The following is a 25,761-nucleotide window of genomic DNA, read 5'->3' on the forward strand; positions in this document are numbered from 1 at the left end:
TTGTTGGTGGTGGTGTTGGTGTTGTTGTTGTTGTTGTTTTCTCAGCACAAATCTTTAATTGTGCCTCTCTAAATAACTTATTTTAAATAAAAACTGGTTCAGTATCCCAGAGAAAAAAACTAGCCTATATCTAGCCATAGATTTATTCCTCGTGGATTTTATTTATTTATTTATTTATTTATTTATTTATTTATTTATTTATTTATTTATTTATTTATTTATTTATTTATTTATTTATTTATAATTTATATTTTATAGTAATTAATTTTATGTGGTTGTTTAGTTTAAAATGATTTTATCTTAATTATTTCGGTTGTAATACACGGTTATTTTATCTTTTTTAATAGTTATTAGCAAATATCTTTGCCTGCATAGACGTGATATTTTTCTAATAGAGCAAAAAAGGAGTTCAGTTCATTAAAATATATGCTTTGTTCAATTAAAATTTAGCTAGGCTATATTTTAAAATGTGGGCCATTTGGTTTTTGCAAATTATTTCGCAGATGTAACATTAACAACCAAAACTTACCGTTAAACAAATTCCGTGAACTGTTAAACAAAGTGTAATAGGCTATTGTCACGGTTTTATTAACACAAAGACCAGTGTCGAAAAATGCAATTTATATAATTAAATTTAAATGTTTAGGCATTCTATATCTATCTATCTATCTATCTATCTATCTATCTATCTATCTATCTATCTATCTATCTATCTATCTATCTATCTATCTATCTATCTATCTATCTATCTATCTATCTATCTATCTATCTATCTATCTATCTACCTATCTATCTATCTATCTATCTATCTATACAGATTATGAATTGGCATTTACTTTATACACAGTTTAGAATTGTTTCTACGAATAGTAAATAATATTGAAAAGAAAACAAAAGTGAGCATCAAGGACGAATAAAGGAATAATTCTCTATGATTAGACTATACAGTCCTAGAATGTAAACGTCTGATAGAAAAAAAAAAGTTTTAATCGTTTCTTTGTACATTAACACTGACCATTTCATTTTAACCCTGCAATTAAATCTACGTCACGTATTGCATCAAACTGCACATCAAAGAGGAGCACACACACACACACACACACACACACACACACACACACACACACACACACACACACACACACACGATGAGCTTACTGTGAGGTAAACAACACGGACAAATATGATATAATTGTTTCGATTTGGATTTTCGTTCAGGAAAGTCGGTGTGAAATACTCGGATAATCTCATGTCATCACTGGAGTACACGAAAAAGGATTGTTTCGCGTCTGGGACTCTGTCATCGGCCTCTCTGAAAGGCACTTTAACCAAATTCAACAGCAGGAGACATAAAGCACGAAAGAAGATCTCCGCACAAAACAAAGAGGAGCCCGAAGCAGAATGTGATGTTTGCAGGTGACACTGTCTATATTTATTCTCAAACAATAGCTTACATCTACTGTTGATGCAAGTCTGATTTAGCCTATAACAAATAACAGGTATGATAATACTCCTGTTTTCCTTCGGCTTAGTCTCTTATTTATCAGGCGTCGCCACAACGGAATGAACCGGCAACTATTCCAGCATATGTTTTAAGCATCGGATGCACTTCTAACCGAAACCCAGTACAGGGAATTAATGAAATTGTCTTAAAATTATTCGATAATCAAGATGTTATTTTTTAAGTTATATTTTTTTTAAGAAATATTCGGTTTAATGAAGTACATGTGATTATTAATCAGCGGACCTAAGATTTGTATGTGTGTGTGTGTGTGTGTGTAGTCGCACATTATTTTAAGGTACACTTCTTACTATTACAGTTTTTCTCAGTGGCTTTGGTGCATTTCTCACAACACTATTTATATTTGCACAACAGCTAATGTATTTCTCAAAACAATTAGTACAAACTGCGAAACCTAGCTGATAACCTGCAAAAGCGTGTCACTTGCTCAAAATAGATAGCTCATTCTTCAAAAGCAAGTATTCATGTCAATGAAAGTGTCAGTATCATCAAGATGAAAATTTCTGCCACCATTGTTTATGAACAAGATTGTCAAATGGCTTTGTCATGTTTTCATTATAACAGTTTACTCTGTTTTTCCGATGCAAATAAAGTCTGATTTTGGTGACACTTCCTGAAAATGCTCAAGACAGCGCTATATATATTTGCACAAACTACAGTAAAGTTAGACATCACTGCATTTAGTGAGCTATCCAAGTACAAGGCACTGAATATGAATGTTTCACATTTGCTCTCTGCAATTATAATTTATTAACAGCATTGTGCAGAAGAATAAATACACCCTTATTTACAACAAACATACACTCCCTTTAGGTAGAGCTGTGCACAACTGTAAACAATATTGCAGCACATATTGGAACTGGACCTACAACACACACAGGTCTGTAAATCAGTCGTGAAATTGTTCATTTTAGAAGACATTTTCGGGGGGAAAAAAAGATTTAAAACATTTTGTAAATTTTGCTTGATAGATTTTGACAACTAGTTCAACATTTTTGTCTGCAATGACTCAAGTAATGAAACGAGGACTATTAGTTTTATATGGAATGACTATTCAGCATTTACAAGTTTAGTTCATTTTGACTGACATGACATAAGCAAATGATAATGTTATAAATAGCAGAGAGTTGTCTGAAAGCAATTGATGTATGTCCGAAAGCATTTGCAATTTGTTGGAAGGAATGAGAAACTGCTACTAGGATGTGCACAAATGACTAATTGTTTTGAGAAATGCATTAACTGTTGTGCAAATGTAAATAGTGTTGTGAGAAATGCACCAAAGCGACAGAGAAAAACTGTAACAAACCATTAACTATGACTTTTATTTCAATAAAAACTTAGTAGTAACCTAAATCGTTATTAAAACCAGGGTTAGGTTCAAATATTACGTAGGGTTAGGGATTTTTACAGTAAGTACTAATAAACAGCCAATATCTTACAGTTTTTCTCAGTCGCTTTGGTGCATTTCTCACAACACTATTTACATTTGCACAACAGTTAATGCATTTCTTAAAACAATTAGTCATTTGTGCACATCCTAGTAGCAGTTTCTCATTCCTTTTTAACAAATTGCAAATGCTTTCGGACATGCATCAACTGCTTTCATACAACTCTCTGCTATTTATAACATTATCATTTGCTTATGTCATGTCAGTCAAAATGAACTAAACTTGTGAATGCTGAATAGTCATCCCATATAAAACTAATAGTCCTCATTTCATTACTCGAGTCATTACATACAAAAATGCTGAACTTGATGTCAAAATCGGTCAAGCAAACTTTATAAAAAACATTTTTTTAACTTTATTTTCCTGAAAATGTCTTTAAAATTGAACAATTTGATGAATGATTTACAGACCTGTGTATGTTGCAGGTTCAGTTCCGATATGTACTGCAATATTGGTTACAGTTGTGCACAGTTCAACCCAAAGGGAGTTTATGTTTGTTGTAGATAAGGGTGTGTTTATTCTTTTGCACAATGCTGTGAATAAATTAGGATTGTAAAGAGCAAATGCAGTAAAAATGTGAAACATACATATTCAGTGTCTTGTACTCAGATACCTCACTAAATGCAGCGATGTCTCACTTTACTGTAGTTTTCAAATGGCTCTGCAAAGAGTATATAGTGTTATCTTGAGTGTTTTCAGCAAGTGTCACCAACATCTGACTTTTTTGCATTGAAAAAATGTCCAGAGTAAACTGTCATGATGAAAACATGACAAAGCCATTTCACTATCTTGTTCATAAACAATGGTGTCAGGACTTTTCATTTTGATGATACTGACACTTTGACTGACATCAATACTTGCTTTTGAGGAATGAACTCTCCATTTTGAGCATGTGACGCACTTTTGCAGGTTATCAGCTAGGTTTTGCAGTTTGCACTAATTGTTTTGAGAAATGCATTAACTGTTGTGCAGAAATGCACTGGTGTTGTGAGAAACGCACTAAAGCGACTGAGAAAAACTGTAATAATATATAGATGTAAATGTCAACTACAATTTTGAATGTAATCAACTGTTAAGGGTCTTCTACCTGTAGTTGGCTCAAAAGAAAATGCTTAACTCACTTAAACACTTCATGATTCACGATATGAGAGTTGTTTTCTGCTCTTTTCGCAGGCTGTCTTTACTCAGTTGTGACAATCGTAACCGTACTGTTCGGAGAATTCTGATCGCGTGTGTGATTTCTCTGCTGGCTCTTCTGTCAGCCGTGGCCATGGACTTCAACTCATCGTTGGCTCAATGGCAAGCCACCGAAGCTTCGCTTGAAAAGCTGACGTCCTGCAGCACAAACGTCACACTCGCCCTCATTGCAGAGCTCCAGACATTAAGAAAGCTCAGTTCATCAACTGTAGATAAAAATAAGCAAGAAACAAACTCCTTGATAATGCTCACAGCTAACCAGTGTTGCACTAGTACTGACCTGGACAGTTTGGGGCAGCCGTGTGACATTGAATTACAAGAGTTCTGCGATCATCTTCAATCTAATCTCTCTGAGATGCTCAACGCTACATGGAGAGGCAACTTTGCGGATGCTAATGACACCACAGTTTTTACTCTAGCAATTGGGAAGATATTAAACACATGGGGCGTCAAGGACATTGACGTCAGTCTTCTCCAACACAACCCAACCTGGACTGATGTTCTTGCTCTGAAGCTGCTCCTGACAGCTCAGGAATTGAATTACCTCAAGAAGGTGGAGAATCAGGATGAAATATGGCAAGTGACTGCACTCCTAACAGTCTTAAAAGACATGTCTGAAAACCTCCATCAATGCTGGATGGAAAACATCGACGTTGATTTAAACCTCACGAACGTTAAGGATCTTCTGTACACTACTAGCACGTCTTCAGAAGGATCTACAGATTTGGCCTTGATGAACGTGCAAAGATGTGTTCATTTCAGAGCTGGATGGAGTCTGAAACTGAAATCCAGAGACATTTCGTCTAGCATCAGCCTGAAGGTCTGCCTGCTCACCATTGCCTGTCTCATTTACCCCATAGTTCTGCTCTCCTTCAAACAAATGACCGAATGGATCCAAGACTACGCTCAGAGCCTCAGGGAGAAAACCGAAGACCTGAAGAGAGAACGGCGTCTCGCCGAAGATCTCCTTCATCAGATGTTGCCCAAATCGGTGGCCAAGCAGCTTCGCCAAAACAAACACTTTGAGGCTGAGAGTTACGAGAAGGTACTTTATTTGTATATGCTGTGAAGAAATGATGGGTTCTACTCAATTCTTTAGAGTGGAATTCTTCTAGTTCTCTAATTCTCAATTCCTTAGGTTTACTTAACCATTCAGTTGTTTTCCTTTGGCTTAGTGCCTTATTTATCAGGGATCACCACAGCGTTATGAACAACCAACTATTCTGGCAAATGTTTTATGCAGCGGATGCTCTTCTAGCCGTAATCCCGTACTGGAAAACACCCATGCACTCTCTCAATTACACACACTACTGCCAATTTAGCTAATCCAATTCACCTATACTACATGTTTTTGGACTGTAGGGGAGCACCCGGGGAAACCCGGTAGTAGTTTGAACAAACTTTTTTCGAGTCTATTGTACATTTCTAGAAATCATAGTTTCATTGGAGCCCCTTTACCAAATCCATTTCAAGTCTACAAAAAGACAAGCATATTCATCAGGGATGTTGGCAAGACGGTAGTGTCAGGAAAGCGCACATGCTCCCCTTCTGTTTGTTCTTTTTGTTGTAGTAATTGCCTGTAATTATGGTATTCCATATTCATCAGGAGATAAAACAGCTCATGAGGGAGTCGGGTAAATGACACACGTCTGTATGGGCAATGCGTGCACCTGAAGCCCGTCCCCTTCGATTTAGAGCACTTAAAGCAAATCCTTTTTTTGAATAAGAAGAAGAACTGGTATATAGTGCAGTGTTTCCAAACCTATTTTCATCCTTTTCCTAATCAAACACACCTGAAACAACTCAACAGAACATTAGAAGAGACTCCAAAACCTGAAATGAATGGGTCAGATAAGGGAGACCAACAAAATATGTACTGTTGGCGTGCCTCTTGGAATTGGGTCGGGAAACTGATATACTGTAGCGTGACATAGCAGGATGAGTACAAGTTTTATATTGGAACACAATAAATGCGTAAGTGAATAAGCACAATTCATGTTAGCATGTTCTATTTATTAGAAGTTTATTGTTATTTTTATTGAACTTTTTTAACTAATACATTTGGCTTGATATTGTAATTATTTAAATAAAAATTTAAAAATGTCAATTTTATACGTCAAGCTTTCACAAGGGGTCTTTTGTATCAATTCCGATAATATTTGCTCTTTTGTCTGATTTGCCACCTCAGTCAAACAATCCCAGAACCGGCCCTACATTGCAAACAAATTTTTTGGGCTGAATTTAAACAAACTACTTAAATTTAATGCTGTTAAACTTAATTTGTTTGTTTAAATTCAGCCCATATAAATTGTTTGCAACACTCACCAACCAACCCAGGCTCATTCCGGAAACGTAGCCTTGCAGACGTTTCTGAAGACCGGGAAATACGTCCTGGGAGGTACGTATTTGTGCAGTTTTTGTTTTCGCGAATCCTCAAGAGGCTGCTGTGCGCGCTTTTTCACCTCTCGGAAACCTCTTGCAAGTGCCGTTTGTGCCTGCGCTATTCTCGCGTAAAGCTGCTGGGGGCCGCTGTCGAGAGATCGTCTGTTTGACTGACTGAATGACCGAATAATTGACTGGGCGACCGGCCAACTGGTCGACCCACCCTCCTCCTTCTCCTCGTCCTTCCCTAAACCCAAGCAACAATTTACAAAAGCCATCCAGAAAAAGAAAAGCCCTCGTCTGATTTTTACTACGTTTGCAGATTTCACCACGTTCTCGCCCTGTCATGAACTTGTTCACTTTATTTTTTAGATTCCATTTTTGTCTTACCTGATTTCTGGAACCGCTCTTCCCTGGACTCGAACCCAGTCGTAGCGGCTGGCTCCCCTCCAGCTCTCGGCTCCACCGACGTACACGACTAGCTAACCGGACAAACTTTTTGTGGCGGGAAAGCCCTCCACACGGATTCAAGCTGTCAGCTGGTGAGCGCGAAAAGGAGCGGTGTCACACCACCCCGTAGCATTCGCTTAAAAAAATAAAATGCGGCCTCACATACCTCCGGCCACGTAAATCGCAGTCTCCAGGGCGTCCGCAGGGCTACGTTTTCAGAATGAGCTTAGGTTGAAAAAAATTGTAAATCCAAATAATAATTTTAGGCAACGGGGTGGCGCAGTAGGTGGTGTTGTCGCCTTACAGCAAGAAGGTCACTGGTTTGGCTGGGTCAGTTGGCGTTTCTGTGTGGAGTTTGCATGTTCTCCCTGTGTTTGCGTGGGTTTACTCCAGGTGCTCCGGTGTCCCCCACAAGTCCAAAGACATGCGCTATTTGTGAAATGGGTAAACTAGATTGTCCGTAGTGTATGTGAGTGAATGAGAGTGTGTGGGTGTTTCCCAGTGATGGGTTGCAGCTGGAAGGGCATCCGCTGCGTAAAACATATGCTGGATACGTTGGCGGTTCATTCCGCTGTGGTGACCCCAGATTAATAAAGGGACTAATCCGAAAAGAAAATGAATGAATGAATGAATGAATGAACAATGAATAATTTTTTTCAGTGTACAATCAACTCTCTTCTTCATTAAATAAAGCAATGTGGTTATTCTTATTTTTCTTGGGTTGATTGTTTGTTTTTGTACACAACTAATACAATTATTCTCTTCCAGGTGACAATTTTCTTCTCTGACATTGTGGGTTTTACTGCTATATCGGCCTCCTGCACTCCATTACAAGTTGTTGAGATGCTGAATAACCTCTACATGTGCTTCGACACACGCATTGACTCCTATGATGTGTACAAGGTATCATATCAGCATATTCTGAAATTAACTATTACAATTTCTATTGATAGAGCATATGAAAGCATGTAGGGTTTATGTAATTGGTTCGGATGAGACATTAGATTGAGGTCCTGACTCTCTGTGGTGATTAAACATTCCATGGCACTTCTCGTTAAGAGTAGGGGTGTAGCCCTGATGTCCTGGCCAAATTCCCTCCATTGGGCCCTACCCATAATGGCCTCCCAATCATCCCCATCCACCGAATAGGCTTTATCACTGTCACATTGGATGCTGCAACTGGTGGTGGTGAGGAGAGACCACCCAAACGCAGTTATGCTAGTAACATGTTGGTAACAGGCTTATCATGTTAACGACATGGTAGTAACATGCTAATCATGCTAGCAATGTTAATGACATGCCAAATATCCAAAAAGATTGCTAATAACATGCTATTAATGCTAGCAACATTCCATTAACACTTGGACCATGATAGAATCTTACTTACATCTTGCTTACTGCAATATGTATGGAGCTAAACTGTGCAGGACACCAGCCCTCGAGGACCGAGTTTCTCGGTCTAATCATTCTATCTACGCTAGTAATACCATAATCATGTTAGAATCATGCTAACAACATGCTAGTAACACATTAATCATGCTAGCAGCATGCCTGTGACACATGGTCTAAACATGCTTACAACATGTTGATTGTGCTAAAATTATGCTGTCAACATGCTATTGATATGGTAATAATGCTAGTAACATGTTAGTAATAGACTAATTTTGTTAGCAACATGCTAATCATGCTAGCAAATGCCCGTCACACAATAAAAACGTTGATCATGCTAAAATCGTGCTATCAACATCCTAGTTATATGGTAATTATGCTAGTAACATGTTAGTAAGGGGCTAATTTTGATAGCAACAAAGTAGTAACATGCCAATCATGTTAACAAAATGTTACTGACATGCTAATTATGCTAACAATATGTTACTCATGCTAGCCCTGCTGAAAAATCCAGCTTAAACCAGCCTAGGCTGGTTGGCTGGTTTTAGCTGGTCGACCAGGCTGGTTTTAGAGGGGTTTTGGCCACTTCCAGGCTGGTTTCCAGCCATATCCAGCCTGGTCTTAGCTGGTCAGGCTGGAAAATGACCCGGCTGGTCAACCAGCTTAAACCAGCCAACCAGCCTAGGCTGGTTTAAGCTGGATTTTTCAGCAGGGAGTTCAGGGATGGGCAAACTTGTGTCCTGTAGAGTTTTGCTCCAACACTAATCAAACACCTGAACATGTTAATCAGTGGCTTCAAAATCACTAAAAACCTATAGACAGGTGTTGATTATGGTTTGGAGCTAAACTCTGCAGGACATTGGCCCTCAAGGACTGAGTCTGCCCATCCCTGTGCTAGTCCCAATGTTAACAATAGTTTGTAGTAACATACTAACCATTCTATATGTCATTAACAGTAGAATCATGCTAGAATCATGCTAACAACATGTTAGTATCATGTTAATCATGCTAGCAACATGCCAGTGACACAATAAACTTGCTGTACTCATGCTAACAAAATGCTGATCATGCTAAGATCATGCTATCAGCATGCTAGTGATTTGGTAATCATGCTAGTAACAGACAAATTTTGTTATTTTAGTAACATGCTAATCATGCTACCAACATGCTAATGGCATGCTAATTATCAAAAAAGAATGCTAATAACATGCTGTTCATGCTAGCAACATGCGATTAACACTTTAACCAAGATAAAGTCTAACATGTTGTTAGCATAATTAGCATGTTAGTAACATTTTGTTAACATGATTGATGATTAATGATGGCGCGATGGAGATTATCAGTCATTTGCGGGAGTCTTTATGCACATCTGGGAGGCTTGGGATGTCTGCTAGCAACATGGCCATGACAAAATAAACATGCTTTAAATATGTAACATGCTGATGTTGCTAAGATTATGCTATCAACATGCTAGTGACATGATAATCATGTTGGAAACATGCTAACAGCATGATAATCATGTAGCTAGCTAACATGCTAATCATGCAAATAACCAGTCTGAACACCAGAACAACTGCTTAGAAACCACTGAAACTACTATCTTTTAAACTCTTTAAACTGTTTAAACCTCAAGCTTTTAAAGCTACTTTGAAACTATAATTCTCAACCCTGCTGAAAAATCCAGCTTAAACCAGCCTAGGCTGGTTGGCTGGTTTTAGCTGGTCGACCAGGCTGGTTTTAGAGGGGTTTTGGTTTCCAGCCATTTCCAGCCTGGTCTTATCTGGTAAGGCTGGAAAATGACCAATTAAATCCAGCTAAAACCAGCTTGACCAGCCTGGTTAAAGCTGGACATAGCTGGTTTTGGCTGGGCTCCCAGCCTGGCTAGGCTGGTCAAGCAGGTTTTAGCTGGTCATCTCCCAGCCTGACCAGCTAATACCAGGCTGGAAATGGCTGGAAACCAGCCTGGAAATGGCCAAAACCCCTCTAAAACCAGTCTGGTCGACCAGCTAAAACCAGCCAACCAGCCTAGGCTGGTTTAAGCTGTTTTTTTAGTAGGGAAGCCAACATCAATGTTTGTCTATCAAGTTTAAAATTGTAGTATAAATGATGCATCACAAAACCATTTTGTTAGATTTAATCAACTACAACTTTTCATTTCAGAGCACCACTGCACACCTCTGCTTTACTTCCATCACATTACATCATTAATTTTTACAGGAATAGTTCACCCAAAAATGTATTCTATCACTATTATTCCCTCACCCTCTAGTTCCAAACCATATTGAGTTTCTTTTTACCCCCGAAATTTTCAAGAAACCTCCATAGTAGGGTAAACAAAAACTATCAAAATCATTGGTTTCCAGCTGACATCAGAATAACTTATTGTGTTCAACAAAAGATGGAAACTCAAACATGTTTGTAACAAGTGAAGGGTGAGTAAATGATGATGGAATATTACGTTTTGGGTGTGAACTATCCTTTTAACTCTGTGTGTATGAAACAGGTAGAGACTATAGGAGACGCATACATGGTGGTCAGTGGATTGCCAGAGAGAAATGGAGACAGGCATGCAGATGAGATAGCTAAAATGTCCCTGGATCTGGTGGCTGCGGTCAGACAGGTGCCGATACCCCATATGCCAACCAAACGCCTTCAGCTCCGCGCCGGAATACACACTGGTCTGTGAATCATGACTTTACACAAACATTGCTGATTACAGGTTTAGAAATAATAATAGTACATGTGCATGAATTAGTGCATAATACTAAATTATTACATTTGTATGTAATATTTATTCTTGATCTTTCTTGTCAATGATTCATCAGCTACAGTTGTAATGCAGCTTTCTAATAATCTTGCCAAAAGTTTATCAATGCTGGTTTGCAATAACAAAGAAAAGGTCCAAAATGTTCTCCCAAAATTGTTCTCATTTTGTGTCAATCCAACATGATTTCATGGCAATTCGTAACTATTTGATTTAATGGCTAATTTGCACTCGCTTTGAATGTTATTACTTGATTAAATGGGCATTTTCAGTGGTTATCAGCTGATAGATATGGGCCAGTAGGGGCCTTCTATATATATATATATATATATATATATATATATATATATATATATATATATATATATATATTGTAGCGAGGCAGAGGGAAAACAGCGGCACAACAGGATGAGTTTACAGATAAGTCCCCGGAGGGTGCTTTATTTACAAAGTGAATGTGTTGTAAAAGGTGCTCTTCTTTAGGGTGAGGTGCTCTGGTGCTCCGGGAAGTAGGTGAAGGACGGTGAGTAGTCGGGTGCAGGATCGTCACGAGCTGGAGTCCGCTAAGGAGAGACAGAGAGACAAGCATTAGCACAGGGAGTCATAGAAGGAATGAAGCTCATCTTCTCCTGGCGTAGGTTGGGCTTATATGTCTCTCCGCTTGATGAGCTCCAGCTGTGTCCGATCCTGGCTTGATGAAGGTCCAGCTGGGTGAAATTTGCGACCAGGGCGACGTGGCATATAATTGCTCGTTACATTCCCCCCCCCTTAGCGTCGTCCTGGTCCTGGGTGTTCTGCGGAGGAAAAGTAGAGTATTTAGAGGGGGGGTAGAATGTTTTGACAGACCTGCCCATCCTGACCATAGCCTTGAGAGCCCGTCGGCGTTTCCGTGGGAGGCCCCGGCTCGATGTTGAACAGTGAAGTTGTAATCCTGGAGCGACAGGAACCATCTGGTGACTCGAGCGTTGTTATTTTTCGCTGTTGACATCCATTGTAGTGGAGCGTGGTCGGTCACCAGGGTGAATCTTCTGCCAAGTAAGTAATACCTGAGCTCCAGGATTGCCCACTTGATCGCCAGGGCCTCTTTCTCTACCGTGGCGTACCGGGTCTCTGCAGGGGTAAGCTTCCGACTCACGTACATGATGGGGTGTTCTTCATCGCCGTGGACCTGGGAGAGGACCGCGCCCAGGCCCGAGTCGGAAGCGTCTGTTTGTAGGATGAAGGGGCAGCCGAAGTCAGGTGCGTGCAGTACCGGAGAAGATGTTAGTGCCGTCTTCAGGGCTTGGAACGCGCCATCTGCTTCCCTGTTCCATTGTATCTTCTCTGGCTGCCCCTTTCTGGTCAGGTCTGTCAACGGGCTGGCTATGGATGAGAAATTGGGAATGAAACATCTATAGTAGCCCGCTAACCCCAGAAATGCACGTACCTGGGTCTTTGTGGTGGGTTGTGGAGTTTCTTGTAGTGCTCTGATCTTGTTCTGTTGTGGCTGTATGAGACCTCTACCGATGTGGAAACCGAGGTATTTTGCTTCTGCTAGACCCAGGTGGCATTTCTTGGGATTAGCTGTGAGCCCAGCCCTACGAAGATCAAGGAGCACCCTCCGCAACCGGGATAGATGTTCTTCCCATGACTCGGAGTGGACGATTAGATCGTCGAGGTATGCTGCTGCATACGGCTGGTGGGGTCTCAGCAGGATGTCCATCATACGCTGGAATGTTGCTGGAGCCCCGTGGAGCCCGAAGGGAAGAACCCGGTATTGCCAGTGCCCACCGGGAGTGGAGAAGGCGGTTTTCTCCTTGGCGCTTTCACTTAGTGGTAGTTGCCAGTAGCCTTTGGTGAGGTCGATCGTGGATATGAATCGGGCTCCACCCAGCCGATCCAGCAGCTCGTCCACCCGAGGCATGGGGTACCCGTCGAATTTGGAAATTTCGTTCAGCTTCCTGAAGTCATTGCAGAAGCGGAGGGTGCCGTCGGGTTTGGGGACCATCACTATGGGGCTGGACCACGGGCTACGAGATGGTTCGATGATTCCCAATTTCCTCATCTTTTGGATCTCATCGTTGATAGCCAGCCGGCGAGCTTCTGGTACTCGATAAGGCCTCTGCCGGACGATGGTGCCAGGTGGGGTGATGATGTCGTGCTGGATGATGGTGGTTCGGCCCGGTTTTTCTGAGAACACATCCCTGAACTGACCGACCAAGGCTTGCAGCTCCGCCTTCTGATTCGGTGAGAGTTGCTCACCTATATGGACAACGGGAGAAGTTTCTTCTGAGAAGGCAACTAGATGACCTGGAGCTGCAACCCATTTCTTCATCAAATTGATGTGGTAAAGTTGTTCTTCTCTTCTTCGTCCCGGCTGACGGACTCGATAGTTTACCGGCCCTACCCTTTCTACCACTGTATATGGCCCCTTCCAAGAGGCCAAGAACTTCGAGGTGGTGGTAGGTATCAGGATCATTACTTTGTCCCCTGGTTGGAACTCTCTGGGTTGGGCGGGCCGGTTATATAATCGCTGTTGGGCGCGCTGGGCTTCGGTCAGATGTTGCTTGACAATGGGCATGACTTTCTCTATACGTCCTCTCATGTCCCGTACGTGCTCAATCACTGACCGTTGTGGGGCTGGCTCTTGCTCCCAAGCTTGACGAGCCACGTCCAATAGCCCTCGTGGTTGACGGCCGAACAGCAATTCAAAAGGTGTAAAACCTGTAGATCCTTGGGGAACTTCTCTGATCCCGAAAAGCACGTACGGGATCATGAGGTCCCAGTCGCGCCCATCCTCTGCCACCACCCTGCGGAGCATCTGCTTCAGCGTCTTGTTAAAGCGCTCCACCAAGCCATCAGTCTGCGGATGATAAACAGAGGTTTTTATTTGCTTTACCTTTAGGAGGCGGCAGAGGTCTGCCATCAACCGGGACATGAATGGGGTGCCCTGGTCGGTCAGTATCTCTGCTGGTATTCCTACTCGGCTGCACAATAAAAACAGCTCTTTAGCGATTGCCGATGACGTGGCTTTTCTCAGAGGTATCGCTTCTGGATATCTGGTGGCGTAGTCGAGGATGACAAGGATGTGTTCATGTCCCCGGGCCGACTTCGGCAAAGGCCCTATCAAGTCCATGCCAATGCGGTTGAAGGGCACCTCAATGATGGGTAATGGTATCAGAGGGCTGGGGGGTGGTCGTTGGGGAGACGTTCTTTGGCAGATGTCGCATGCCTGACAATACCTCTTAACTTCTCCATCCAACCCGGGCCAATGGAAACGATCTCTGATCCTCTTGATCGTGTTGGCTGCTCCTAGATGTCCTGCCATCGGGTGAGTATGTGCCAGTTCCAGAACAGTCTCCCTTTTGGTCCTTGGGACGACCAATAGCGTCTTCGTTTCCCCCCGCCTCTCTGCGACACAGTACAGCAGACCATTTTGAACAATAAAATGTGGGAGGGGGTGAGGGCTGGGAAACCGTTCGTTACCGTCTATGATCCGGACTTGTGGCCAGCAGTGCTTCAACGTTTCGTCTTCACGTTGTGCTCTCCCGAAATCGCCACCTGCGGTAATCTGTTGAAAAAGATCATAGTACAGGTTAGCCGATGATGACTCACCCCCTCTGTCGCTCTCGGTGGCCATCAGCGCTGTTTGGCGGTCCCGTTGAGCCCGTCCCTTGCTGTTCTTCTTTGCCCGAGCCGATCGAGCCTGATGGTGGGTGAGGAGATCATCGAACCCCGGCCAGTCTCTGCCCAGAAGGAGGGGTATTGGAAGATCTGGGACCACTCCTACTTCGATGCGCCAGCTTCCCGACTTCGTCGCTATGGTGACTCTTTGGGCGGGTACGTGGCGGGTATCACCGTGTATGCATGTAATCGGGATTCGACCTTTCCCTTCTTGATGGTATTTTAATGTGTTTGGGTGGACCAGTGTTATTGCACTTCCTGTATCCAATGTGGCCGTCTGTATTTTCCCGTCTATGCATACTTTACGGGTGGGAGCTTCGGGAGGGATGTTGCGATGTACCACGCACCCTGCCGTCCAGGCCGGGGCCGAGAGTGTTGTTGGCTCTGTGGGCATCGGCTCGTCGACTGGGCTGGGGACCGCCGGTCTGCTGCCTGGTCGTTCTGTGCCCTCCACCGGTCGCCATGGCGCATTTACCCTCCGGGGTGGCAGAGCCGCTCTCTCCCCAGTCTCCCGGGCCACGTGAGCTTCCGCCAGCTCCACCGCCTCCACCAAAGCGGCCAGCGAGTCGGGGTTCCTCATGCTGGTAAGTGTGCGGAGCCGTCTGGGTAGCGCCCTCATCATCTTTTCAATGACTACTTTCTCAGCGACCTGGACTGCGGTTGGATCTCCTCCCAGTAACCATAATCTTCCCAATCTGGATAAGTTGGCTGCTTGGGTCCGAACCGGCTGTTTGTCATCATATGACCACTGAGAAAATTGTTGTGCTGCGCTTATATTGGAGAGTCCCATTCTGGCGAGTATCTCCTTTTTCAATGCTTTATAGTCGTCATTTTTCGGTGTCTCTAATGCGAAGTAAGCTCTTTGAGCTTCTCCAGTCAGGAATGGCGCTAACATCCTCGCCCAACTTTCCTTCGGCCATCTCTCTCTTTCTGCTATTACCTCAAAGGTGTGCAGGTAAGCATCAATATCGTCCAGGTCGCTGAGTTTTGTGATAAATCTATGAGCGCTCACCTCAGAGAACTGGCTGGAACCGGCCGCTTGGCGGAGCTGTTGTTCCATACGGTCTTGTCTGGCGGTGAGTTGTTCAGTTATCACTTGTTGTCTTCTTGAGATTTCCGCTAGATGGCGTACTACCTCTTCGATCGACATGACTCAGGAGGGGATGACAGCCGAGTAAGAGAGCGTGAGTGAGAGAGAGAGCGGATGCCTGTCTGTAAACAGAAGAAAAACAGAGAAAATTCAGTGGTTACTTCTTCTTACTGGTAAGTGCTGAATTTTTTTCCCTCTGAAAAAGCGCGCATTCTCCACCAGTTGTAGCGAGGCAGAGGGAAAACAGCGGCACAACAGGATGAGTTTACAGACAAGTACCCGGAGGGTGCTTTATTTACAAAGTGAATGTGTTGTAAAAGGTGCTCTTCTTTAGGGTGAGGTGCTCTGGTGCTCCGGGAAGTAGGTGAAGGACGGTGAGTAGTCGGGTGCAGGATCGTCACGAGCTGGAGTCCGCTAAGGAGAGACAGAGAGACAAGCATTAGCACAGGGAGTCATAGAAGGAATGAAGCTCATCTTCTCCTGGCGTAGGTTGGGCTTATATGTCTCTCCGCTTGATGAGCTCCAGCTGTGTCCGATCCTGGCTTGATGAAGGTCCAGCTGGGTGAAATTTGCGACCAGGGCGACGTGGCATATAATTGCTCGTTACAATATATATATATATATATAGTTGAAGTCAGAATTATTAGCCTCTTTTAAATTTTTTCTCTCTTTATTTCCCAAATGATGTTTAACAGAGCAAGGAAATTTTCACAGTATGTCTGATAATATTTTTTCTTCTGGAGAAAGTCTTATTTGTTTTATTTTGACTAGAATAAAAGCAGTTTTAAATTTTTTAAACACCATTTTAAGGACAAAATTATTAGCCCCTTAAGCAATTTTTTTTCGATAGTCTGCACAACAAACCATCGCAATACAATAACTTGCCTAATTACCCTAACCTGCCTAGTTAACCTAATTAAACTAGTTAAGCCTTTAAATGTCACTTTAAGCTGTATAGAAGTGTCTTGAAAAATATCTAGTCAAATATTATTTTCTGTCATCATGACAAAGATAAAATAAATCAGTTATTAGAAATGAGCTAGTAAAACAATTATGATTAGAAATGAGTTGAAAAAATCTGCTCTCCTTTAAACAGAAACTGAGGAAAATTAAAAGGGGGGCTAATAATTCTGACTTCAACTGTCCATGAAAATTGTATAGTTATTTTTATACTTTATGCATTATTAATAATGGATGATGTCTTTTATGTCTCATACCATTTAAGGTCCTTGTGTTGCTGGTGTTGTTGGATACAAGATGCCTCGGTATTGTTTGTTTGGAGACACAGTCAACACAGCTTCCCGAATGGAATCTACCAGCTTGCGTATGTTTATCTACCTAGTTAGCATGTGCAGCGTTTTCTGCGAAAAAGTAATCTAATTACAGTAACTAGTTACTTTGTAACTAATTGCACCCAACACTGCATACTACATCCACCATGTTGTTAAAGTAGGTAAAGCAAGACATATTTCTTTACATTTTCAGGTCATTTAATTACAGTTACTTATAATGTACTTGTTTAGTCAGAAATGTATGTCAATATATGGTATGCATGTGTCATTGTTATTCTTAAATTGTTACATTTTATAATAAAGCTAAAATGTCCTGTTTTGGCTCTATTTAAGAGTTTAATTTATATTGTCTATGCGGCATTGAGATTTATATGTAGTGCATTTATACCTTGCATTTTTTAGTGTTTAGTCAAGTAATTAAATAACTTATCGAGTACCTGAGATACTTTTTAAACACTGGAATTAAAAATGTGATTTAAATACATGGTGTTGGGTTGTGGCCGGAACAGCATCCACTGCATAAAACATAAGCCAGAGTAGGTGATAATTCATTCCACTGTGGAGACCCCAAGATAAACCATGGACTAAGCCATAGGAAAATGAATGAATTTATAAATTTAAATACAATCCTAATTATGTAATTAGTAATTAATTACTTTTTGATGTATTTTACCCAACACTGGTAGTAGTACGTCTGAATTCCATTCATACTACATAGAATAAAGATACTTTTCTAACCGTTGTGAAGTAAAGTAGAAACCACGAGAAGTGAAGGATATGTGAAGCATAAATAAAATGTTTAGAATGAAGGATCCTGGTTAACAGGATGAATTCGGACAGTTTTTGTTTTTTTTCAGACACATCAAATGTGTTTGTTTTCCTCCCATCTTTGGTCATTTTCCATGAATCAGAACCTAAATATTTGTTTGATCTGGTCTTCAGCGCAGAAGATTCACGCAAGCTCTGCTACATATCTGGCACTCATGAAGGACAATGCATATGAACTGCAGCTGAGGGGTGAGGTTGAAGTAAAGGTGAGAATGCCAACCCAGGCTCATTATTGATACATACACCCTATATACATTTCTGGAGATCCTGAAATACATCCCAGGAGGTACTTTTTTTTTGCCACCAGAGGCCGCTGTGTACGCTTTTTCAGATCTTAAATTTCTCTTGCGTGCCATTTGCGCCTGCTGTTCTTGCGTAAATCCACCAGACTGACCAATTGACCCACCGATACTCCCTTCCCTAAACCTAACCGACAGTGTTTTTCAAAAGCACCATGTGACCCAATCACCCCTTCCCTAAACCCAAACGACAGTGTTTTTCAAAAGCAATCCAGAAAAACAAAAGCACTTACGGCCGCCTGATTTTTACCCCGTTTTTAGATCTTACCACATTCTCACCCTGTTATCTACTTGTTTATTTTCTTTTTTGCCTTTTGTTTTTGTTTTAGCTGCTTTCTGGAACTATTCTTTTTTTTAACTTGAACCCCGTCATCACAATCAACTCCTCTCTGCATCTCAAATCCGCTGACATACTGTACACGGCGAGCTACTGAGCAATCTGTTACCAGCGGAAAAACCATCAACACAGAAGCAAATGGCCAGCTGGTATAGCGCGAAAAGAAATAGAAGCCATTGGTGGCGTCATACCGCCCTGTAGCGTTCTTTTTAAATTCGAAATGCAGCCATGCGTAGCTCTGGCTACATAATTCACGCTCTCCAGAAATGTATACAGGGTACGTTTTCACAGTGAGCCTGTGTTGGAGAATGCATACTGCAGAAATGTTTAAGACAAGTTTTGGTTTAACTGCTGAAATCACAGATTCTGGAATTGTAACAATCGATTTGATTTTTCAGGGAAAAGGAAAAATGGACACCTACTGGTTGATTGGTCACAAAAACTACAGCGTTCAGAATGACAGTTTGGTGTGCCACTGGAACCCTAATATCTCAAGAAAGAAAAAAGCCCCTGTTGGAAGCAACGTGTCTATAGAGAATGTAAGTTGTTTTTGAAACATACACTACTTATTGTTTCATTTATATTTCTGATCAAATACATGGCGAAAGTAGGGCTGGTTGATTTTTTCGATTAATTCAAATTTACGTTTTAAGAGGATTTAATTTTATATTAAATCGAGGTATAGCATTTAAAAAAAAAAAAATTAGATACATTATAATTGCACCAATGTGATTTGGTTCACTCTCTGTATTACGCTGCCTGACTGCCTGTCTGGGTTTCATTCATGGTAGTGACGGACTGAACACAGAGATTGGACAGCCTAATTTAACCCAATGCATGACGTTGTGGATGAGCATCTCAGAGCTGGTGCAAATACAACTAATACAAGCATTTAAGTGTCTTCAGTTGTGCATTTTTCTTTTGTTAAAACCTTTGCATCAAACGTGCTGTGGTCCACTTTCTCAAGCTGCTCCAGCAGTGCCTGACGAGGGGATTTACATTCAGACTAATGCAACAAGTAAAATCCTACATGACTTCACGCCTTAAGTCACGTCTGTGTGGACTGTCAAGACTTTCGGATGAGACGTTAAACCAAGGTCCTGACTCTCTGTGGTCGTTAAAAATCCCAGGATGTCCTTCGAAAAGAGTAGGGGCTTAACCCCGGCATCCTGGCCAAATCTGCCCACTGGCCTTTGTCCATTATGGTCTCCTAACCATCCCCATATTCCAATTGGCTTCTTTGCTGTCTCCTCTCCACCAATCAGCTGGTGTGTGGTGTGCGGTCTGGCGCAAAATGGCAGCTGTCGCGTCATCCAGGTGGATGCTGCACACTGGTGGTGGATGAGGAGATCCCCCCATTGTGTGTAAAGCGCTTTGAGTGCCCAGAAAAGCACTATATAAATGTAAGGAATTATTATTATTATTATTATTAAGACATATTCCCTCATCAAGTCGATAAACACGATCTCTCAAAATGTATGAAGGACGTAAAAAACCCGCCATGTGAAAAACCCCACCGATCTTAGTTTAAACCGCGCTGATCTTAGTTTGGTTTGAACACGAGCAGAGGTGAGGAGTGAAAAGTGAAAGTACCCGCCCCCATGACAACATTTAGCGGACGTAGTTGAAACCCAGACAGGCAGTCAGGCAGCATAATACAGAGAATGGTGCAAAGTGCATCAAATGATCGATATTTAAAAGGGGGGAAAAGAAAAATGGAATAAATATATTAATTATTTTAGACACACATCTGATGCTTGTATTTGCTTCTGCCATACGTCCACAACTCCACGCATTAGGTTAAATTAGGCTTTACAGTTTTCATGTTCAGTCCTTTACTTCCACTGTATCTTTTTAAGAAAATGGCAGCAGCATTACAACCCAGGGCCGGAGTGGGACTCCTTTTCAGCCCTGGAGTTTCAAGCCTCAGACCGGCCCACCTCAGTTCACGACTGCCTATATTAAAATAAGGTCATTTCCAATTCAGTTTCTAATGACACTATCACGTCTTTTTTTGAGAAAACAGCTGCTTTAGAACTTCAAATGTGCAACAACAGTAACAGTATTATATGTCTTAACAATAAAAATGAAAAAAATAAAATACTCAGATGAGGATCAAACCCGGGTCTGTGACCCACCGAGCCACAACAGCTGATTAAGATGCGACTCATTTGACCTATATCATCAAAAACCTGCAGGCTGCATCATGCCCGAGAAAATAGATAAAAAAGCAGAGCTGTTAAAATAATGAATAAGAAGATTGTGGTCAAGTAAATAAATAAATTAATTTAAAAAGTGTGACTGCTGAGAGCAACAGATTCTGGAGCTAGGGACACCGGCCCTTGCGGCCAAAACCGGCCCACCGGGAATTCTCCCGGTCCTCCCGATAAGCCAATCCAGGCCTGTTACAACCTGTCATTCAATCAGAAGAAGACAAAGTCAAAGCCGAGCTGACTGCCAATCTTTCCTAGGCTCAACAAAACTTGCAAAAAAAAAACAGATGCAAAATTTACACATGTATATATTTTTAAAATCTCCTGCAATGATATTTAACTTGTGAATTTGTTTTAAATTAATGGGGGATTGGTGATTGAGAAGTGAAGGGGCATTTTGATTAATTTGAGGGGCATTTTTTTTCTCCAAGAGAAAAAAGGTCTTGTGCTCTGCACAGGTTGAGATCTACCTGTGCACATGCCTGATTCCTAGACTTTTCTGACAGGGTATTCAAGTGTCATTTAGTGTCAGATGTAAAAGTATGTTGTAGGACTACTATACAGGAGTTATTATTATGGATTATACATAGCAATGTATTTGGTGTTTTTTTTTTTTTAAAGCATGACTTTAAAACACGAACGCTGTTATGAATATATTAAAACATGAGCTTATTTGTTTTATTCATAATAATGACAAAAAAATACAAATTAGTGAATCTCCTGACTTCTGTGTATAGATAATTGGGACACCCCTTCACGTGAACTCTCAAAACGAGGGGTAGGGGTAAAGGGCCCAGGCATGTTTGAGTCCTATTTCCCAGTTCGTTTGACAAGTGTGCGTGCTCCGATTCTGGCTCAGGTTCAGTTGGCCAGCTCTGGCCCGGTTGGAAGAGGTGTGCCAGAGCACAGTTCGGTTGGGCTTTGTGAGTGCAAAGCATGACTGAGTGCGAAGACCTGACGTCACTTTTAAAGGACTATTTCATATGGATTTAATAATGTCTTATTTTCCATTGAACATGAACTGTCATAGTTTTTTAAAGATACAAACCCCTTGCTTTACGTCAGCTGCACCTTCAGCAAACCTCGTAATACCTGCAGCACGATGACTTTCATGGACATTTATGAGAATCAAAAGTGATGGATTTGTTCAGCAAAAGATTTGACTGTATGTCACTGCATATTAAAAGACCTAAAATAATACAAAACAATATAACTAAAGCAATCTCCACTGTGCTGAGCGAGAGCGCTTCTCCTCTAAACTGAACAGTCACATCATCGATAATGTAAGCGTGCTTGAGCTAGGAAGGCAAAAACTGCAATGTGAGTGCAGGTCAAGGGGTAGGGGGGACAATCGCACCTGGACACGGTTCAAGACAACCGTGCTTAGTGTGAGTACAGCCTAAAAAACCTGTAATGGGTGTGACAGACAAAGGAGACATCCGAAGGATGCAGTGTTGGTGGTCTTCAAGGAACGTGGTTGAGAAACAATGGGTTAGGATATATACCCTTGCATTACAAGATTTCAGTCCAATTTTTTAGTCCAGTATCACAAGATAAAACTGTGTGTTTCTGTACAGGTGGAAAACTGCGCAAGTAGCTTTGGCACGCTGGGATCGATGGTAGGGGCGCTGCAGGGGGAGCAGGAGACAGAGGAGCGCCCACCAGAACAACACAACGATAAAAGTTCTCTGCTTCCCGGTGCAGTGTCTCACAGCTGATCTGAACACTTACTAAAGTAGTCTGCATAGTGTGTTTTACATTTTTGCGTGAAGATGAGTGAATCTGCTCTGTGGGCCTTTATATACACTCAGTGGCCACTTTCACAAGTACCTTGTCATCGTACCTAAAGAATTTGAGTTGCTACCATGCGATATGTTGATTAAATAACCGACCCTTCACTTCACTAAAGCTATGTTTCCATCCACCTATGTTTATGCGCATTTTGGACATGCGTTTAAATAAAATAGTTGATAGAAACACCAAGATGCAAATCAATTTTGATAATGCGCATAAAAAAACGTATGCGCATAACTGAGTAGGAAAAACGCTTTAATCGATAAGAAAAGATGCACATGAACTGAGATGGAAACCCTTTTACCGAACAAATTCCAGTATGAGCATTAAAAAGGTCATGTGATTTTGTTCAAAGAGATCATGTGATGATAAAAATGTGTGCCAATGGACTAACCAGCAGGCTGAGCACACTGTAAGACATCTGAAATGTTGTTTTGATTATTCTAAAACGCCTTAACTGTTTTAGTATTAGTGTTGTTATATTAATAATGACCTCTAGAATAATCAAGGGTGGCTGTGTTCCACGTCTCAAGCCTTTAAACACCACTGTTCATTGCACGTTGACATTGAGCTGCTTTTCCACTATCGTGCCAAACCATTTAAAGAACACTTCGGTACGGTAACAGTCAGGGCTTAATTTGTGCCGGATCCGGCATCTCTGAAATCTGATCCGGCACCTCATTTTACTGATCTCCCTCCTCTACTGTCTGCTTTTCACTTTCACTTTCTTCTCTTCGCGACTCCCCAACCCTCTTCACTTTCGTCCACGACAACCAACCCACGTCCCAGCTCTTAACTTACGCCCCATTTACACGGGGCTTCAGCATCAATGCTTGACAGAGGGTGTGTCTGAAGTTGGGGCTGACGCGATCGTCATAGCAGCGTCGGCCAATGAAATTAGTCAGCAATAGGCCACTGTATGAGCTACATTCAATGCTTTTTAATGCGCTTACCTAACCCCACAACCAACCCTCCCCGTCACAGTTACATCACTCACTCCATTGAGAGCATTGTGTCTGGCATTGCATCACTGAGTGATGCAATCTCAGCTTGCATCATAAAGGCTGCATCCAGATACTATTGGGACACCGACCCTTCAGGACAGAGTTTGGGCACCCCAGGCAAGACTATCACTCACACATTCAGTACATCCAGAAAGTATTCATACTGTAGCGCTTCACTTTTTCCACGTTTTTTTATGTTACAGCCTTATTCCAAAATGGATTACATAATTTTTTTTTTCTTAAAATTCTACACAATACCCCATAATGACAATGTGAAAAAAAGAGTTTTAGTTTTAGGATTTAGGTCTGGGTTCTGGTTGGGCCACTCAAGAACATTTACTGAGATTTTGTGAAGCCACTCCATTGATATTTTGGCGGTGTGCTTTGGGTCATTGTCCTGCTGAAAGATGAACCGTCGCCCCTGTCTCCCACTCTGAAGCAGGTTTTCATTCAGGATGTCTCTGTACATTGTTGCGTTCATCTTTCCCTCTATCCTGACCAGTCTTCCAGTTCCTGCTGCTGAAAAACATCCCCACAGCATAATGCTGCCACCACCATGCTTCACTGTAGAGATGGTATTAGCCTGGTGATGAGCGGTGCCTGGTTTTCTCCAAACGTAACGCCTGGCATTCACTCCAAAGAGTTCGATTTTAGTCTCATCAGATCAGAAAATTTTGTTTCTCATGGTCAGAGAGTCCTTCAGATGTCTTTTGGCAAATTCCAGGTGGAGAGTGGCTTCCGTCTGGCCACTCGACCATACAGGCCTGATTGGTGGAATGCTGCATAGATGGTTGTCCTTCTGTAAGATTCTTCTCTCTCCACAGATGAAATGACCATCAGGTTATTGATCACCTCCCTGACTAAGGCCCTTCTCCCCCGATCACTCAGCTTAGATGGCCGGCCAGCTCTAGGAAAGAGTCCTGGTGGTTCCAAACATCTTCCACTTATGGATGATGGAGGCCCCTGTGCTCATTGGAACTTTCAGAGCAGCAAATTTGTTTTTTTGTAAGCTTCCCCAGTCTTGTGCCTTGAGACAATCCTGTGTAATAAGGTCTACATATAAGGTCTACAGACAATTCCTTTGTCTTCATGCTTGGTTTGTGCTTTGACATGCACTGTTAACCCTGGGACCTTTTATAGACAGGTGTATGCCTTTTCAAATCATGTCCAATCAACTGAATTTTCCACAGGTGAACTCCATTTAAGCTGCTGCAACATCTCACGAATGATCAGTGGAAATTTGCAACAATTTAAATAATATTTTTTCACATTGTCATTATGGGGTATTGTGTGTAGATTTTTGAGGAACTCAATGAATTTAATACATTTTGGAATAAGGCTGTAACAAAAAAAGGGGGAAAAAGTGAAGCGCTGTAAATACTTTCCGGACGCACTGTATGAAGCATTTGAGCAGATTTGCCAGGGCACTTTCTACTAGGATTGTGTCTATTTTAAAAGCTGTCATATGAGGGGCTTTCCTGCAAGATATATGTGATGTGGAGGGCTCTCCAGTATTGAGTATGTTGTATACTTTAATGGCATAGTGAGTATTGTTGCTCCCATAGCATCCCAACAAGATGTTTATGTGTAACAATTCATCCTAATATTTATATATTTCATTTTGACAGCGAGAACAATATTTTCTATCATTTCACCACACATAAATGGCTGTTCATATTTCTTTCACATGTTTGTGTGTGTGTTTTTTTTTTCTTCTAAATTTGAGTTTATTTGTAACCCTGTTATCTGGTCAACATTTTCCTCTGTATATTGTTTGATGCTATTTGGTGTTCTTGATCACGTTTATATTTATTTATTTGTTTTTGATGACAGTCAATTAAAAATATATTGTTAAACCATCAGTTCTTAATCCTGGTCCTCACAACCCTCTCCCCCTGCCTGATTTAGATAACCAGCTCATTAGAAAAGAGCTTTATAAAAGAAGTGTGCTGAAATTGACATGTTCCTAACACAGGCTGCGTCCGAAATCGCCTACTACTGTTTCAAAACAGAGAAGAATCAGGTAATTACAGTCTCCCTTTATCAGTTTATAAAGTCTGCAGCTGGAGGTAAAACGCAATAAGCAGAA

General features: G+C 41.6%; 1 protein-coding gene across 2 annotated transcripts; it reads left to right on the top strand.

The window, feature by feature from the left end:
* The first annotated feature begins 1,115 nt into the window (after positions 1–1,115).
* Positions 1,116–25,534, top strand: LOC137496387 (uncharacterized). Of its 2 annotated transcripts, none has more exons than XR_015498439.1 (8): positions 1,116–1,416; positions 4,144–5,212; positions 7,768–7,902; positions 10,892–11,066; positions 17,131–17,229; positions 18,140–18,214; positions 19,060–19,200; positions 22,452–22,574. XR_015498439.1 is itself a non-coding variant. In XM_087265449.1 (8 exons), the coding sequence occupies exons 1-8, from the start codon at positions 1,250–1,252 to the stop codon at positions 22,590–22,592; spliced, it is 2,019 nt and encodes a 672-aa protein (XP_087121575.1). In that variant the 5' UTR covers positions 1,116–1,249; the 3' UTR covers positions 22,593–25,534. The 2 variants fall into 2 exon arrangements, 1 of the variants encoding a protein (XP_087121575.1); XM_087265449.1 differs by having other exon boundaries at positions 18,140–18,231; positions 22,452–25,534.
* The last annotated feature ends 227 nt before the right edge of the window (positions 25,535–25,761 follow it).

Source organism: Danio rerio, chromosome 8, assembly GCF_052040795.2.
Source record: "Danio rerio strain M-AB ecotype USA chromosome 8, GRCz13ab, whole genome shotgun sequence".
Classification (NCBI taxonomy): Eukaryota; Metazoa; Chordata; class Actinopteri; order Cypriniformes; family Danionidae; genus Danio; species Danio rerio.

Bases quoted from the DNA above. Each gene is read 5' to 3' on its own strand.
- LOC137496387 (XM_087265449.1), top strand. From the start codon at position 1,250: ATGTCATCACTGGAGTACACGAAAAAGGATTGTTTCGCGTCTGGGACT. The intron at 5,213-7,767 runs GTACTTTATTTG...ATTCTCTTCCAG, and splicing joins AGGCTGAGAGTTACGAGAAG to GTGACAATTTTCTTCTCTGA. The intron at 7,903-10,891 runs GTATCATATCAG...TGTATGAAACAG, and splicing joins ACTCCTATGATGTGTACAAG to GTAGAGACTATAGGAGACGC.